This window comes from Daucus carota, chromosome 5 (assembly GCF_001625215.2).
Source record: "Daucus carota subsp. sativus chromosome 5, DH1 v3.0, whole genome shotgun sequence".
NCBI lineage: Eukaryota > Viridiplantae > Streptophyta > Magnoliopsida > Apiales > Apiaceae > Daucus > Daucus carota.
Genome location: NC_030385.2, coordinates 41,701,886 through 41,717,758, shown reverse-complemented (window position 1 = coordinate 41,717,758; position 15,873 = coordinate 41,701,886). Strand labels below are relative to the sequence as shown.

Sequence of the window (15,873 nt, the reverse complement as noted above, 5' to 3'; positions counted from 1 at the left end):
AGTCGTTTTGAAATTTTATATGTATGTGGAAGTAAAGAAAACATACTTCTACAGATTATATTTAAAAAAATTCTGAATAATAATGTAAAATTAATATTTTTGTTAAAAAAAGAAAATTTAAAAAACAAAGGTCATGTTTGGAAGTTAGAGGTTTGAGGCAAAATTAGAGGTTTGACCACTAGAATCCGCTAATACAAGTGTTTGGTAGTTAGCGGATTGAAATAGAGGTTTGTACCAAAAAAGCTAATTTTGAAAAAGCTATTTTGAGGAGCTTTTTGAGTTGGAGGTTTTGGTGTGTGTCAGAAAAAGCTAATCAATCGGCTATTAACCAAACAGTTTTACGAGAAACAGTTAGTTCAATCCGCTAGTCAAAACATCTATTTCAATCCGCTAGTCAAAACATCTAATTCAATCCGCTAACAGCTAATCCCAAACAGGACCAAATATTTTTTTCACTATTACTTTCAAATGGAAGAAGTATTTTTCGATGTTTTCCTGTATAAAAACAAAGAACACAACACACACTTAGATGTGTGTAATTTGAGTGGCCAAATTGTTGAGTAGATTCCATGGAGTCTCCCCTTGCAATAGAATATGAAGAAAGAACCAAATATTGAGAGTCCACCCTCCACTCTGATCTCCTTGATATTCTGTCTTAAAAAAACAAAGAAAGATGAGATGAATGAATACATGCAATGAGTACAGATCCATTAACCAAGGAAAAAGAATCCTTTTGAATAAACAAGCCCCTTTATTGGCAGAAGATGCATGGGAGAGTATAGGATTCCCTAGCTTTAACACACCACCACCTAGAACAAATTTGCCAGACTTTTCAGAGGAAAGGTCAACTACAAAGCTGACCTTTTAACAAATGTTGGTACACATACGTGTGGATGTGTGACAAAAGTCTTTAACCATTGGAGGGTAACCTAGATGGTTGTGCCATGCATGCATAGGTTATTACAGGGATTCTGTCCTTCTTGGAAGTATCATGGTACTCTATAATTATATGTGGAATATGAGCAGTAATATATTTTAATGAGCTTGGGTTTACAAAACAAATACGAGCAGTGCCACAGATTTGTGAGAATCTAGATGCATATACAGAATAATATTGTTGTTTTACATTTCTATGATGTTTAGTTGTTTACTGTGTACAGTATTTTTGGAGAGGGAAAAAAGGGTCAAGTAAGAAACATAAAGTCAGCTTTGCACTTATGATATTCTTTTCAATATTGATTCACATGAATCAATCATCAATATATTTATATAAAGGAGAAGCGAGGAGCGTGTAGGTGGCGACTCTCACATCGCTCCATTCTATTTTTCTAATTTTTTGGAATTTTTGGATGAAAAATATCACAAATTAGAACTACCTTTTTTAGTTTCGGATATATTAGAAGTAAGTTTTAGAATCTGATTTTGTATCAGATTATTTATGGAATATAACAGCTTGACAGTTTTAATCTGATTTTGTTTCTATATAAACGAGAAGCGAGGGGCGTGTAGGTGGCGCCTCTCACATCGTTCCGTTCTATTTTTCTAATTTTCTAATTTTCTGGAATTTTCGGATGAAAAATATCAAAAATTAGAACTACTTTTTTCAGTTTCAGATATATTAGAAGCAAGTTTCGGAATCTGATTTTGTTTCAGATTATTTATGGAATATGACAGCTTGAAAGTTTTAATCTGATTTTGTTTCACATTATTTAATTATGGGAAAGAGTAGCACACAAGTCTCTCTGCACCTATAAATACCCATATAGGTTGTAGGGTTTTGGATCATCTAAACACAGCCTACTCTCTCTCTCTCAATACCATAACCCTACCTCTTTTTGGTGATAGTTCTCTTGCTCGATTTCTAACTCGGTGGTGCCGTTCTTCTGCAACGATAAGTGAATGTTGTTTATACGGTATTAAAAAAAATAAAGGTTGTTGCAAGCAAAGGTAGTTATAGATCGCTATGTGGAAGTCGACAAATCCAAACACGGGAGAAGAATATAGTCTTGACATGGTATTGATGGATGATATCAATAAATTAACTATTAGTGATATATATTTGTTGGTTATTCTTTTATAATATTTGTTTTGTTCATCAAACATGTTTGTTGTTAATTTTTATATAATTTACTTTGTACACATGAAAAAATTATTCATGCATTATCTGTTTGCTCCGTTCAAGCAACTTTTAAGTGAAGACTGCTTATACAGTATTAAAAAATAAAGGTTGTTACAAGGTAGTTATGGATCGCTTTCTCACAAATTTAAGTTAGATATTTTCGTGCACAATCAATCCAAAAAAATTGGAGGAAGGTGACAATGCAAGAACATGATTACTTTTCAAAATATAACACAAATAAAATTAAGATTCGTTGTGTTTTAAATTGTTAATTACGTGTAGAAATTTATTTTCATTTTTTCAACATGAATTATAGTCCAATTTTGCAATTTTATATATTAGTATTGGTATTACATCAAGATTTTTATAATATAAAATTTATTTTATCCTACAAAATTATTGCATTTTACAAATATTAATATTCAATCATTAATATAAATTTTATAGGCCGCCGCAACTCGCGGCTTTTCAACTAGTCAATATATATATATATATAAAGGAGGATGCGGGCGTCTCTAGAATTATTCGATTCAGTCTTCTTATTTTTCTTAAATTTCGGAGAGAAAATATAATTATAATTCAGAAAATTAGATTCGAGAGTTTTAAAGGTAATATGACTCTTTTCTTATTAAATTCTAAAAGTAATACTCTAGAATCTAGAAAAAGAGTTCTAAACGTAATACAATTCTTTTTTTTATTTAGGAATCATAAGGTAATACGATTCTTATTGTTAATTATATATTAATATAGAAATTATTAAAAAATTACAATTCTAAAAAAATCTAGAAACCCTCTATTTAATTTTTCTTAATTTTTTGTTTGTAAATTAATATACAAATTATTAAAGAAGTACCGTTCTTATTATAAGTAATCCACTAAATAGATCATCATACATGTTACAAAAACTCATGTACCTTAATGCTACCGCAATTTTAATAGAGGATGCAGGACGGTGACGTGGCGTCTCTAGAATTATTTGATTCGGTCTTATAATTTTTATAAATTTTGGATAAAAAATAGAATTATAATCTAAAAATCATGTTCAAGTATTGTATAGATAAAAGGATTGCAAAGATAGTACAATTCTTTTAACTATTTAGGAATCATAAAATGGTAGAATTATATTTATTCAAAATAACAATTATTGAACAAATATAATTAAAAAATATAATTCTTATTTTCAAAAATTATAAAATTTATAATCTTATTTTATTAATTTTTTCAAATTATATATCTAAAAAATAAAAACCAGCATCAAATTGTCTAAACATGTTCGTAGCAGTAAACTGACGTGGTTCCATCGTGACTAAGAAAATAGCATCTCTATCATCAAAACATCTTTGAGATCTTAGCAACCTCATTCAAATAGTATGCATGGACTTATGACCGGTCTCAACAATAATTCGATCCAGTTTTATAATTTTATTGAATTTCGAATAATAATATTTTTTCCTTATAATTTCTTAAATTTTGGATTGAAAATAAATTATAATTTAAAAAATCAAGTTCAAGGATTCTAAAAGATAATATAATTTTTTTTTTGGTATCTAAAGATAATACAATTTTTTTCTTATTTAGAAAAATCCTAAAAGGAATAGGATTATATTTATTTAAATTAACAATCATAGATAAAATACAATTTATATTTAATACGATAGTAATACGTACAATTTTTATTTACAATTTAGTCTTATAATTTTCTTAAATTTCGAGTAGAAATAAGGGATTGTAAAGACAGTAATCATTAAAAAACTAATAGCAAAAAATTAGAACCATAAAAAAATAATAAATTTTAACTAATAAATAGAAATCATAAAATAAAAATAATTAATAATATAAAATAGGATATATAAAATAGGAATCATATATTGATTTTATGATAATGTAAATGATTCTTGATTAGTATTGTATTTGACGGGCACGGGAGGCGTCCCAGACTAATTATTATCTAAATAATAATAATTTTTCTATTAGTATTATGTTTGATGTGAAAGTTGCTAAAATAATTTTTTATCTATGTTATAATATTTTTTTGTTATAACTGGACCACGGTTCAAAATAATTTTTATCTAATTATAATATTTTAATTTTTTCATAATTAGAATAATTTTTATATTTATTAAACTAACGATCATAGATAAAATACAATTTATATTTAAGATTTGTAAGGTAATACGTACAATTTTAGTTTCGATTTGATCTTATAATTTTGTTAAATTTCAAATAGAAAATAAAGGATTGTAATGATAATAATCATTAAAAAAAACTAATAGCAAAAAAATTAGAACCATAAAAGAATAATAATTTTTAATTAATAAATAGTGATCATAAAATAAAAATAATGAATAAAATAAAATAGGAATTATATATTGTTTTTATGATAATGTAAATGATTCTTGATTAGTATTGTGTTTGACGGGAACGGGAGGCGGCCCAAACTAATTTTTATCTAAATAATAATAATTTTTCTATTAGTATTTTGTTTGACGGAAAAGTGGCTGAAATAAATTTTTATCTATGTTATAATATTTTTTTTGTTAAAACTGGACCACGATTCAAAATAATTTTTATCCAATTATAATCTTTAATTTTATCATAATTAGAATAAATTTTATTAGTATTGTGTTTGACAGTAACGAGACTCAAACTAATATTCAAATTATAATGTTTTGTTATTAGTATTGTGTTTGACAAGAGAGCGGCTCAAACTAATTTTGATCTAAATTATAATATTTAATTTTATCGTAAAAATATTAGTTATGGATTAATATTGTCTTTGACGGGAGAGCGGTTCGAACTAATTTTGTTATTAGTATTGTGTTTGACTGAATGACCACTTTAATAAATTTTTATACTAATTATAATATTTTTTTTATTTGCGATATGTTTAACCGGAAGATGACTCGAAATAATTTTCATGTTATTATAATATTAATTCATATCAAAATTTATACGAGATTTATAACGCCGCCGCGAAGCGCGGCTTTATTCACTAGTTATTACTAACATGATTTAGCGGAAAAAACGCTTGATGAATAAAGCTTTAAATAACAAAAAAAAATGCTTGAAGAGAAAACCTCTAAATGGATCTGACATATTTTGATTTTTGGTAGATCCTTGTATCAGCAGTTTCGTCTTGCTCCTAGTTAAAAAAATGACTCTGTATTATTATTGGTTATTTTTAATAAATTAAAATTTAGATTAAATATTTTTGTTTAAAAAAATATCTTACTCTATGGTCAGTAAATAATATTAAATGTTACAATGGCATATGTAAAATTATCGAATATCTGATTTATTCAAAAAAATCTTTGATAACTTTTTAATAAATCTTGAATGGGCAACGGTCCGACTTATACGACGATGCCACCGGTTAGTTCACGGATTGCGAAATTTTAGAGTTCGGTTTCTCCGTCTAAGCTAATCCCTCAAGGCTCAAGCCCATAGGCCATAGTCACAAATCGTAGTTGCTAGTAGGCCGGTCTCGACTGCCAGTCCGCTTAAAATATGCAGCCCAAATAAAATACCAGCTTCAGCCCATATACTCATATTGGTCCAACAATTCGCTTTGGCTCCTGGGAATACGGTTCTTTTTATTAATTTTGAGATTCTGATGATAAAATAATAAAAACCCTTGGGCCATGTATGTTTGGAGTATATAACCCCGTGATAACTCCATTATTTTCTGTAAATTTAGGCGATTACAAATTTATGGGATTATATTTCAGTCACTTTCTGATTCATTTTCATGAATTGATTCATTATAATTTCATGAATATGAATAAAAAATGATTGAAATATAATCTCACAGATTTGGAAATAATGTGCTTAGAACTGGAATATATTAATGCATGCAGAAAGAAAAATATATATAGCATTAAAAAAACCAGAGGGAATCATAGTACTAGCTATTCTTCTCTTTTCACAAGTAAATCCTAAAAGCTGCTAAAACACCACCCATAACTCCCAACCCTCAACATTAGAATTTCGAGATCTCTGTACAAAGTCCGCTCATTCCATGGCAGCAGAGGTCTGCCCCTCGCCACCTTAAATCCAAGTTCTCACAACCCTCCTCACTACCAAACGATGGCGATCTTCATTCCTACCTTTGAGTCGATTTATTGTACACTGAACACTCGGTGACTGTTCAAAAAACCAACTTCATTTGGTATTTTCTTCAACAAAGCGCAACCACAAGTCCCCAACATCCTTATAACGCCTTATTTCTGCTCCTACACATTCTTTATCCCCCAAAGCTTACACATACATCACAGCTGACTGGATAGCCACCCTAAATAATTTACATTACAGTTCATGTCAAATCATGTTCTGATTTCTGCCTCTTCCCCAATTCAATCATATGGTAAATACTAATGATGTATGCTTGTACGAAATAAGCTTTGGACGCATGATAAATAACAAACAAAAAATAAATACATTAGGTGCTCATTCATGTTCTTAAATTGTCTTCCATCTTAATTCAACATGTACCATTCCATTCTTAGAATCTATGAGGTGGTATTTGCGGTTAATACGTCCATTATGCACTACATCTGCAAGGTCAATGTCTACGTGTCCCAGTGACTCCTGTGTAAGAATTATAGAGGTTATATAATCCAAGCATGATCATTAACACAGATTGTGGTAAAACGGCTAAAGCTAGGATGGAGAGAAAGAACTGCTTACCTTACGTCGGAAACCTATGCCTCTTCGCTTGCTCATAACTTTAATATGGATCTTGTCATTTACAGGCGGCTCTTCGAGCACAAATTGGAACTCTTCATTCCAGAGTGGGTCACGAGTTCTTTTAATCACCTGAAAAGCATCAAAAGTTTTAGAAGTTAATAAGCTATAGTTATTGTTCAACAGGTGTTGACTGAAAAGCCATTAGTAGCTAGAATGTCTACCATAATATTATAGAAAGAACAATAACCTTAAATAACCACAAGCACATATACAAATTGTTGACTCATTGTTTATTATAAAGTTCTGATTGCATAAAGGAACTTAATCTGATGCTAATACAAAATCAATGAAGCCAATAAAAACATTCGTTTATTTGTAGTATCATTTATCTTTGCTGTTTTTTTTGTGTCCATATATGTGTCAGTGTGTGTGTGTGTAAAATACTTGAACTATAAGATTTTGGAGTTTTTTTAATGTCAATATATAAATTTACTAAAAACAATTCCTGATAATGAAATGAGTTTACTTTCATGCTTACAGTACATAAAATTTTAATGAAAAACTTTATTCATGCTACTTTATCCACACAACTGAGAGTAGATGCATTAACAATTATATGAGTTCAATATCGAGAAACTACAGCTCACCTTTGATTTCTTCGTTTCTCCTTTAAAAATTACTAAGGCATAGGGGTTGTTGTGACGCTCCCCTTCCACATCTTCAGCTCCTTGAACAGTGACCATAAGCACCCCTGCTCCGCTAGAAGTCATACTATTACATGAAGCTTCGTTTTGGCTTTCGATCCTTAAAGATCCGTCAAGAGATCCACTAACAATGTTATTATCTTCACGGAAAGGAGCATATTTCAGCTCTACCACAATTTTACCTCTGGGCTTCTTCTTTTGCGGATCACTTACATTTGTGTTCTTAAGCAAATCAAGTATAAACTCCGTGGATTCTTGGGGTTTTAACAGTTTTAGAGGGACTACTTGTGACCCCAGCTTATCATGTGCCCCTACCTTAAAAAAATTGTAGATGAGTGAGGTACTCTTAATAATATTTATAAAAAAAACAAGTATATGTAGTGACACAGCTAGAAGTTTCGGTTCAGGGGAGCCAATATCTATACTCATTAAAAATTTAAATTTAAAGACTCTGAGAATTAATTATATAAGCACAACAAATTTCAAGCACAAATAATAGAAAACACAAAAACCCTTTAAATCCTGAATAATTAAATAATCCAAGATAAGACGACGCTGTAATACAAAAGAAGTAATGAAATTGAAAAAGAGTCAGTAAATAAGTAATATAAACATTGACAAATATTAGAGAAAACACAAGAAATAAAATACTACAAATTTGAATATATAATAACATGATAACAAGACAAGGTAAAATTAATATAACTTCAACATGCTGGGAAATGAGCATAAATAGGTTATAGGTACATATCTCTATTAATTGTACATAATTCTAATTCTTTTGGAACTTGTTTTATAATCAGTTGAATGAATTGATAATAAATGGTTTACAGTTCTAATGTTAATGCATGTACAGATTTGTCAGATGTGAGTAGAAGCACAGGGGTTGTTTATATAGAATCCAAAAACTAAGTATTATCAAAAATTCGAAGGAAGAAACAACTTTAAATCCAGTGGACGCCACCTCTCAGTCCTAAGTGGCTACTCTACGAGTACGTAATATGACCAAAATAGTTTTCCTTTATCTTAAAGAGAGATTATGTTTGAATGCCAAAATCAAAATTCAAAAAGCAAAAGCAAAAGCTAATTGAAAAACCTTGTCCCAATCGAAGACATTTATATTGAGAATTTGGGATTGTGGATCCTTCACAAGCAGCTTAAAATTCTCATTCCATTCTGGGTTCAAATTCCGTTTCTTGATAGTAGTTTTCTTTGATGGCAACCTCTCTCCACTCAGGCTGAGCTTAACATAAGGATCTGATGTTCCCAAAATGTCCATTTTCAGAAGTTTGATTGCTCGTACAACTTTCACGTGCAGTATTCCAACAGGTTTCTTGATCGCCACTCTGTTTAAACAAATAAGAATGCACAGTGACACATTATATCTTCCGATAATGATAGCTCATTACATTAAAAAAAACAGAGATTCATGAAGTTATACATTAAACCACAAACTTACGATGAAGCATCGAGGATGGGTATCTCATAAGTTCGCGGCCAGTGATATAAACTAGCAACCTGCTTTTTGATAATGTCCTGAAATAATTGTAAATGAAGTTGATCACTAGAAATTTATCAAACAGTTGATCAGATGTTTTCATTATACTGTAAAGAACATTAAAAGAAAGTGGTACCTGAACTGGCCGATATAAGCCAGGTATAGACATAATGTCGCAGCCCAATACATTCATGCCAAAATCTATGTGCGGCTGCACAGTCATATTAAGCAACTTAACTTTTCAGACACTTAAAAGACCAAAAAAAAATATTCAGCAGAGGCTTAATACAGATAATTTTTAACTTACTTTCTCCATTAAAGATACCACTATGCTAGCAAAACAAGGAAAGGTTGGCACAAGGCTTTTCAATGTTACACGCGGTGCAACAAAAACTTGCATATCCACCAACTGAGAGGAAACATGTATTATAAGTATTCAAAGACATCAATAATATGAAATATATACAGCTATCTTCTATAGGGCTGTGTATGTAACTATGTGAGAAATCTGGAGTTTTACCTGAACTGTGATACGCTGCGATAAAAGTTTAATCGCAACAGTTATGTTCTGATTCCCAGCCCATTTTATTGCTGGCTCCATGACTAGTTCCCTTTCAGTTGTCTCATAAATTTTTATTCCTGTTATGTCAAAAAGTTCCATATAAAGGCACAAGACAACAAGATTAGATAAAATGGCAAGCCTTACAAGCTGAGCAACGATTTGAACTACAGCCCTCCTAAGAATAAGGACCAAGAATAATGTTATTGCAGTTCTCAGTGAACTAATTTTGCATTTTGTCCTAAATAAACTTTTTGCAAAGAGTCCCATGAGCAAGCTAGGGCCTAGTTTACACACTTGTGTTTAGAAGTGTATGTTTTTACACCACGTTGGTGCTCAAGTTATATGTTGGTGCGTAAGTTAATGATATAAGTCCGTGTAGCATCTTGAGGCAACTATAGATTAAAGAGAGAAATAATTGTCTTATCCCCAGATTCAAAAAATGGTTAAAAACAAGTTTGAGAAGAATTACCATGAATTATAGGAGGGAGTGTCCCCAGGCTCAGAATTTCGAAATCAATAGCTTCGCATTGAAACTTCCCAATGTACTCAGCGAATATAGGTTCAGCTATAACTTTAATCATTCCACAGATAGCCTGCAATACAATACCACTTAATCCTACAGCAATTTTTAATACATGATGAAGTTTTATTTCTGGAAAAGGCAAGCCGAGTGGTTAAAGAGTCCCCTACCCCTTGTGGGGATCCGAATTCCTGACCATTTCATGGGGTCAGGGGGGAGGAAATAGACCTTTACCACAAGGTTGCCACCGAATACACAAAACGAAACAAATTTTCACTTCATTGGTGCTGTAAAATTACCTTGTCAAGGTAAGGCCACATATCAAACAAAAACTTATTCAACCAGTCCACCTGTACATAATGTAAGCATAAACCAGAAGTCAACAAAAATCAGAGAAAAATCAGACGAACAAGATATGTTTGAGAGAGGAAAACACTTACTCGGTCATAATCAGAATTTTTTACCCAGATAGGTAGCTCGGTAATTACTTCATCCAAAGCATCTGTATCGAGCTCGGATAGAGGCGTAACAACAGGATCCTGCAATGCATGTGAAAAAACGCTCCGAAGGTAAGCAAGCACATTCTAGCAACTGTATAACGAAATATGTGTTTAAACTTAAAGTCCCTTTGCATTAAGAAAACAGAAAATATAATCTCTACCTACAAAATAAATCATAAATGTCTTCACTTCCTGGTGCTTTACGAATCAAGCATCACAAACACAACAAAGTATTGGGTTACACTTGACAAAGAACAGTCCTATGACTATGATGATACGGATACCAAAAGTCTTTATCAGATAATCACAGAGTAACTGCTCAGGTTCCAAGCATTATCAAAGCTTAAAGCATATTTTCTTTGTAATTCTACATGTATATTACCAGAAATCCATATCACTTATTAGTCCATAAAAAAAATACTTTAAACAAATCAGACTGAGCACATGAACCTAGTCCAAATAGTAATAAGTTGAAATGTTATACTATTTCAATTGTTAGAAACAGGAGTTTTAAAATTGCTGGTCAGGAAATTTCTAACTTTGATGCCTATAATTAGAGCGGACCTGCATAATATATTAGCATAACATTTTTGTAAATCCACCTTTGCAACAGAGAAGAGGCGAGAAAGCTGAAAACACATTATAATCAATTTAATTGGATATTCTTCAAGCAGATTTTAACAATTACCTTCACATTTTTAGGGTCCAAATCAAAAGCAAAGACAAATGATCAATGACGATCTTGTAGGGTGATAAACTGCTAAAAGTCGATGTTTATTTACTATGGTTATTAGCCAATTTATAACCAAATTTGACAGGAAAATTACTGAAACATTGCGTGAACCAAAAATTCATATCTTCAATTTCTTAGCTCTTGTTTTACTTAGGTTGAATCTTCACTTTATTGCTGCTATAACTTCGAATCTATAGATATGCATAAAAGCAAAAAAAAAAACATGGCAAGAAAGCTACACAACTATATAGTTGTTAAAGATATCAACATTTTTATGTGGCCCAATATTACTAATATTGAAAGATAAACTCATAGTCAAGATATGACTACTAATTTTGGCTGACACCCCCCACTATCTATCAGTATGACCATACTATATTTAGTTCTAATTTTATATATATTGTTCTTTTTATTTGGATAAAGCTTTACAGCACAACTCATGTAGAACTAGCTAGCTAAACAAGAAAATTAGGATTTAGGACCAGTGGCGGACCTGCTTAGTAACGACAGTTTGGCAGAAATGGCCATTAAAATAGGTGTCTTATTTGTTTATTACAAATTATAAATACTTAAATGCATGTCGCAGCGATACCCCGACATCTTGATAGTTGATGCAATGTAAAGAGAAGAGAAAATTGTTTCCCGGAGGATAAAAGTGAAGGTATCAAACCCCGGGCAAGTACGAATAGCAACCACAAATTACAAGTGCAATCTGGCTTCCACCTGAACACTTTCTCTGGGTCCGCCACTGATTAGGACTAAGCATGATCTTGAAAAATCGCAATCAATGGGGATAAAATAAAATCAGGCAAGCAATCAAACAAAACCTAACAAATCTTCACCCGAATCATTACACAAAACCTTTAAGCAAAAAATGTGCCCTGCATCATCCTCAGGATCTCTCTTCCTGTATCTTTTTCAAAATTAAAAAAAAATTACAATGATCAATTAAAACCCCACTCTAAGAAAAACCATCTGACCAAAAGGGCACCAGTGAAATCAAGCTTAAGAGCAATAATTTTAACATGCAAAACAAGAATGTGCCCAAAATCACCAAAACAATATGTAAACAAATGTAATCAAGCCCAAAAAATGAAATGATCACACAAAATCAAAAAAAAACCCACCTGAAAAAAGATCAAAACAAGGAGTTCTCATAAACCCCATCAATAATCAAGCCCAAAAACAAGAATCACAGCATGCAAAACAAGAAAGTGAACTATTTCCTCACCTTGAGATGGTGATCATCTTTAGAAGCGGAGTAAATAAATAGATAAAATCCAATGAAAAGTCCAAGAGGGATCCCAATTCCAAAGCCAACAAGTCCCAAGAAAGTGCTCACAAACCCCATGATCAAATTCAAACCACTGTTAAAAAAAAATCACAGAACAAATGAAGAAAAAGAAAGAGAGGAAGAACAAAATAGCTTAACGAGCAAGAGAGACGTAGACGAGGAAAACATGTATGTAGACTGAAAGTATATGTAGGAGCGTGTATGTTTTGGAAAATGAAGTCACAGATGTTATGTAATGAGAAGACTACCTAGGTGAAACCGCCAAAAAGGTACACGCTTTTCTACACTTTCAAATTTATATTTCTTTTTTTCTAAAAAAAATACTCATAAAGGGATGTTGATGTATGCGTGTGTACGTGATTTTTGGGCAGGTGAACTACTTGAAGTAACAGGTAAAGTGCCAATAAAATTGTGTAAATTATTATTTTATGATTTTTCTAGTAAATATTGGAGTGATGCATTTTTTGTTGGTACTAGTTTAGAGTTTTTTTTTTTAATTTTATAGGTGCAGATAAAAGAGTATAAGTACTGTGAAAATGCAGATTATACAAGTAGTTTAGGATCTGCTTTTTCTTGAAGAGATGTTTTTTGAAAGCATATATGCATTAAAAGCTGTTTGTGATGCATTTAAAGCTGCTGGTAACAGTTGGGGAATCCAATTGCAACCCGTTAGATATCTCTAGAGCGTTGGTTATAATTGTTGGTTAAATAAGTCTGTAATACGTTATATAAAATTTGCTGAACCTGTAAGACATTTTGCTTCAATGGTATTGGCTATATTGGTTGGCTATAATTCAAAAGTAGTATGTTATTAATATTTTAGATTGTTAAAATAGAATATATCAGTTTAATATGGTAATAAATAATGTGCAATTTTCCTACAAATTTCTTACAGACCTGCAGAGGTTCGACAAATTTAGTCATCCATATGAGGTTGGCTAAAATTATAGACAAAACTCCGTATGGTTGGAGTATGAGTTTTCGAGCTGTTGGCTAAATTTTTTTTATTTATAGCATGCCAATACTCCTTTTAACTAAGGGTTATCAATGGTTGGAGATGCTCTTATACCAAAAATTAATCCATCCTCCGCCTCGGAAGGCATTTTTTAAAAAGAAAAAGAGATAATTCAATAAATAATAGCCATACGGAATCTACAAGAATGATCGAATCGAACAAATATAGAAAAAATTAACATGGCTGTCTTCATACCCAAGATGAGACAAATAAGCGATGTTAAAATTGACGATGGTATGTATAAATCCTTGCTCTGTGTTCACTATCTTTTCCAAAAACACCGTTTGAAACATTAATTTGATAATACTCCTTTTGGTCCATTATATAAGTCGTTTGACTTTTTACACGTGCTTTAACCACATATCAAATATTAATGTTTTTGTAAATTTCTTTTTCCAAATAAAAATATAACATAAATATTTCTATTTAGAAAAAGAAAAATTCAAAAATACCAATTTTAGATATGTGATCAAACCTTCTAAAAATACATGTAAAAAGTTAAACGCCCTGTATTAATGTACCAGATGGAGTATTTTCTCACATGTACTCCTAATAAATGCTCTTATTCAACCCTCATTAATTGTTATACAACTTTTAAGAAGGTTAAATTTGAAATATTGTCAATATATTTGTATTGAAAACTAAAAATAGACAAGTATTATGGGACAATTTTTTTTCCCAAAGAGACTTGCATTGTGAGAGAAGGGAGTATTAGAAAAAAAATGGGATAGTTGCTTTTAATATTACTTTCTTTAATATTTTTAAAAAATTAACATTTTGACCTGTTACACATATATTTAGGCGAGTTAGACTGGGTAATAATAATGTTATTTTTAATTGATATTTTTGTAAATTAAAATTTTGATTATATTCTTCTATTCAGGAAATAAAATTAAAAATAATATTTTAATCATCCGGTTAAAATATTTTAAAAGTATGTGTCAAAAAGCGAAAAATAAATAACTATTAGAAAGAATATAAAATTTTATTATATTTGAAATTTTTTAAAATGTAAATAACTACATGTATATTAAGAAAAAAAGCTTAAAAAGGTGTGGCCTGAGGAGGAAAACAGTTGTAGAATCGGAATCCATTTGTCATCCGGCAGAACAAAAGTGAATACTAAATTCACAACCTTTGAAATATGCTCCTGAGTCCTGCGTTTCTTTTTACCCATGTCTTTGAGCTCTTTATTTTTAATTAATTTATTAATTGTTTTTTATCAAAGAATTTATTAATTGTTATATAAGAAGTGTTTTTTTTTCTAATAAATAGAAAGTTGGATAATATCCGGATTTTCGATTTTGTAATATCTTTTGATCTAAAGTGGATTTATATTTAACTTGTAATTGTTAAATGTTGTTAACAATTAAAATGTTACAACATCGTTAAGTCTTATATTTTGAAAAATATGAAAACTCGAATGAACTTATAATTATTAGCAATTAGTGTTTATCCAGGTTCTATTATAAAATTTATATTTACTTTTACTTTAGGTTTTTTTGTTTTAAAATTGTTTAAGTGATATAAATTATACAAAATTAAAAGTGAATGCCTTTCACTTGTTTTATATAATTCGAAAGGGACACCTCAACTGCTTTAATGCTATTTCGACAGATACAATTTTAAATTGATGAATCTCCTAGTTGAACCGTTTATTTGTAGCATTCTATATTTAAACAAGAAAATGACAGATATTTTTCATATTTATCCAACAAAAATAAATTTTGTCGTATAAAAAAACTTATGCACGACAACAATCAACTGTGTGATATGTTTGACCATATAGGAAACTCCGGATTGATTAATTCACAAAACCCGAATCAATCGATATATTTATATAAAGGAGAAGCGAGGGGCGTGTAGGTGGCGTCTCTCACATCGCTCCGTTTTATTTTTCTAATTTTCTGGATTTTTTGGATGAAAAATATTAAAAATTAGAACTACTTTTTTTAGTTTCGGGTATATTAGAAGCAAGTTTCAGATTCTGATTTTGTTTCAATTTTGTTTCAGATTATCTATGAAATATAGTATCTTGAAAGTTTTAATCTGATTTTGTTTCAGATTATTTATGGAATATAGTATCTTGAAAGTTTTAATCTGATTTTGTTTCAGACTATTCAATTATGGGAAAGACAGATTATTTATGGAATATAGTAGCTTGAAAATTTTAATCTGATTTTGTTCAGATTATTTAATTATGGGAAAGAGTAGCAAGGTCTCTAGCTTGAAAATTTTAATC

At 30.5% G+C, this 15,873-nt stretch overlaps 1 protein-coding gene across 2 annotated transcripts; it reads right to left on the bottom strand.

Annotated features, from left to right (window-relative positions):
• Positions 1-6,503: 6,503 nt before the first annotated feature.
• On the bottom strand, positions 6,504-12,818 carry LOC108220119 (synaptotagmin-3). 2 transcript variants are annotated; one of them, XM_017393795.2, is made up of 12 exons: positions 12,554-12,818; positions 10,530-10,628; positions 10,389-10,439; positions 10,039-10,162; positions 9,528-9,646; positions 9,315-9,416; positions 9,144-9,218; positions 8,969-9,045; positions 8,606-8,855; positions 7,453-7,824; positions 6,806-6,934; positions 6,504-6,706 (listed from the first exon to the last, which is right to left on the bottom strand). In XM_017393795.2, the coding sequence occupies exons 1-12, from the start codon at positions 12,671-12,673 to the stop codon at positions 6,578-6,580; spliced, it is 1,647 nt and encodes a 548-aa protein (XP_017249284.1). In that variant the 5' UTR covers positions 12,674-12,818; the 3' UTR covers positions 6,504-6,577. The 2 variants fall into 2 exon arrangements, with proteins under 2 accessions (XP_017249284.1, XP_017249285.1); XM_017393796.2 differs by lacking the exon at positions 12,554-12,818 and adding an exon at positions 10,751-10,891.
• Positions 12,819-15,873: the final 3,055 nt, after the last annotated feature.

Excerpts from the sequence above, each read along its gene's own strand:
- LOC108220119 (XM_017393795.2), bottom strand. The coding sequence starts at position 12,673 with ATGGGGTTTGTGAGCACTTTCTTGGGACTTGTTGGCTTTGGAATTGGG. Across the intron at positions 10,440-10,529 it reads AAAATTCTGATTATGACCGA|GTGGACTGGTTGAATAAGTT; the intron begins GTAAGTGTTTTC and ends CATTATGTACAG. Across the intron at positions 6,935-7,452 it reads GAGAAACGAAGAAATCAAAG|GTGATTAAAAGAACTCGTGA; the intron begins GTGAGCTGTAGT and ends GATGCTTTTCAG.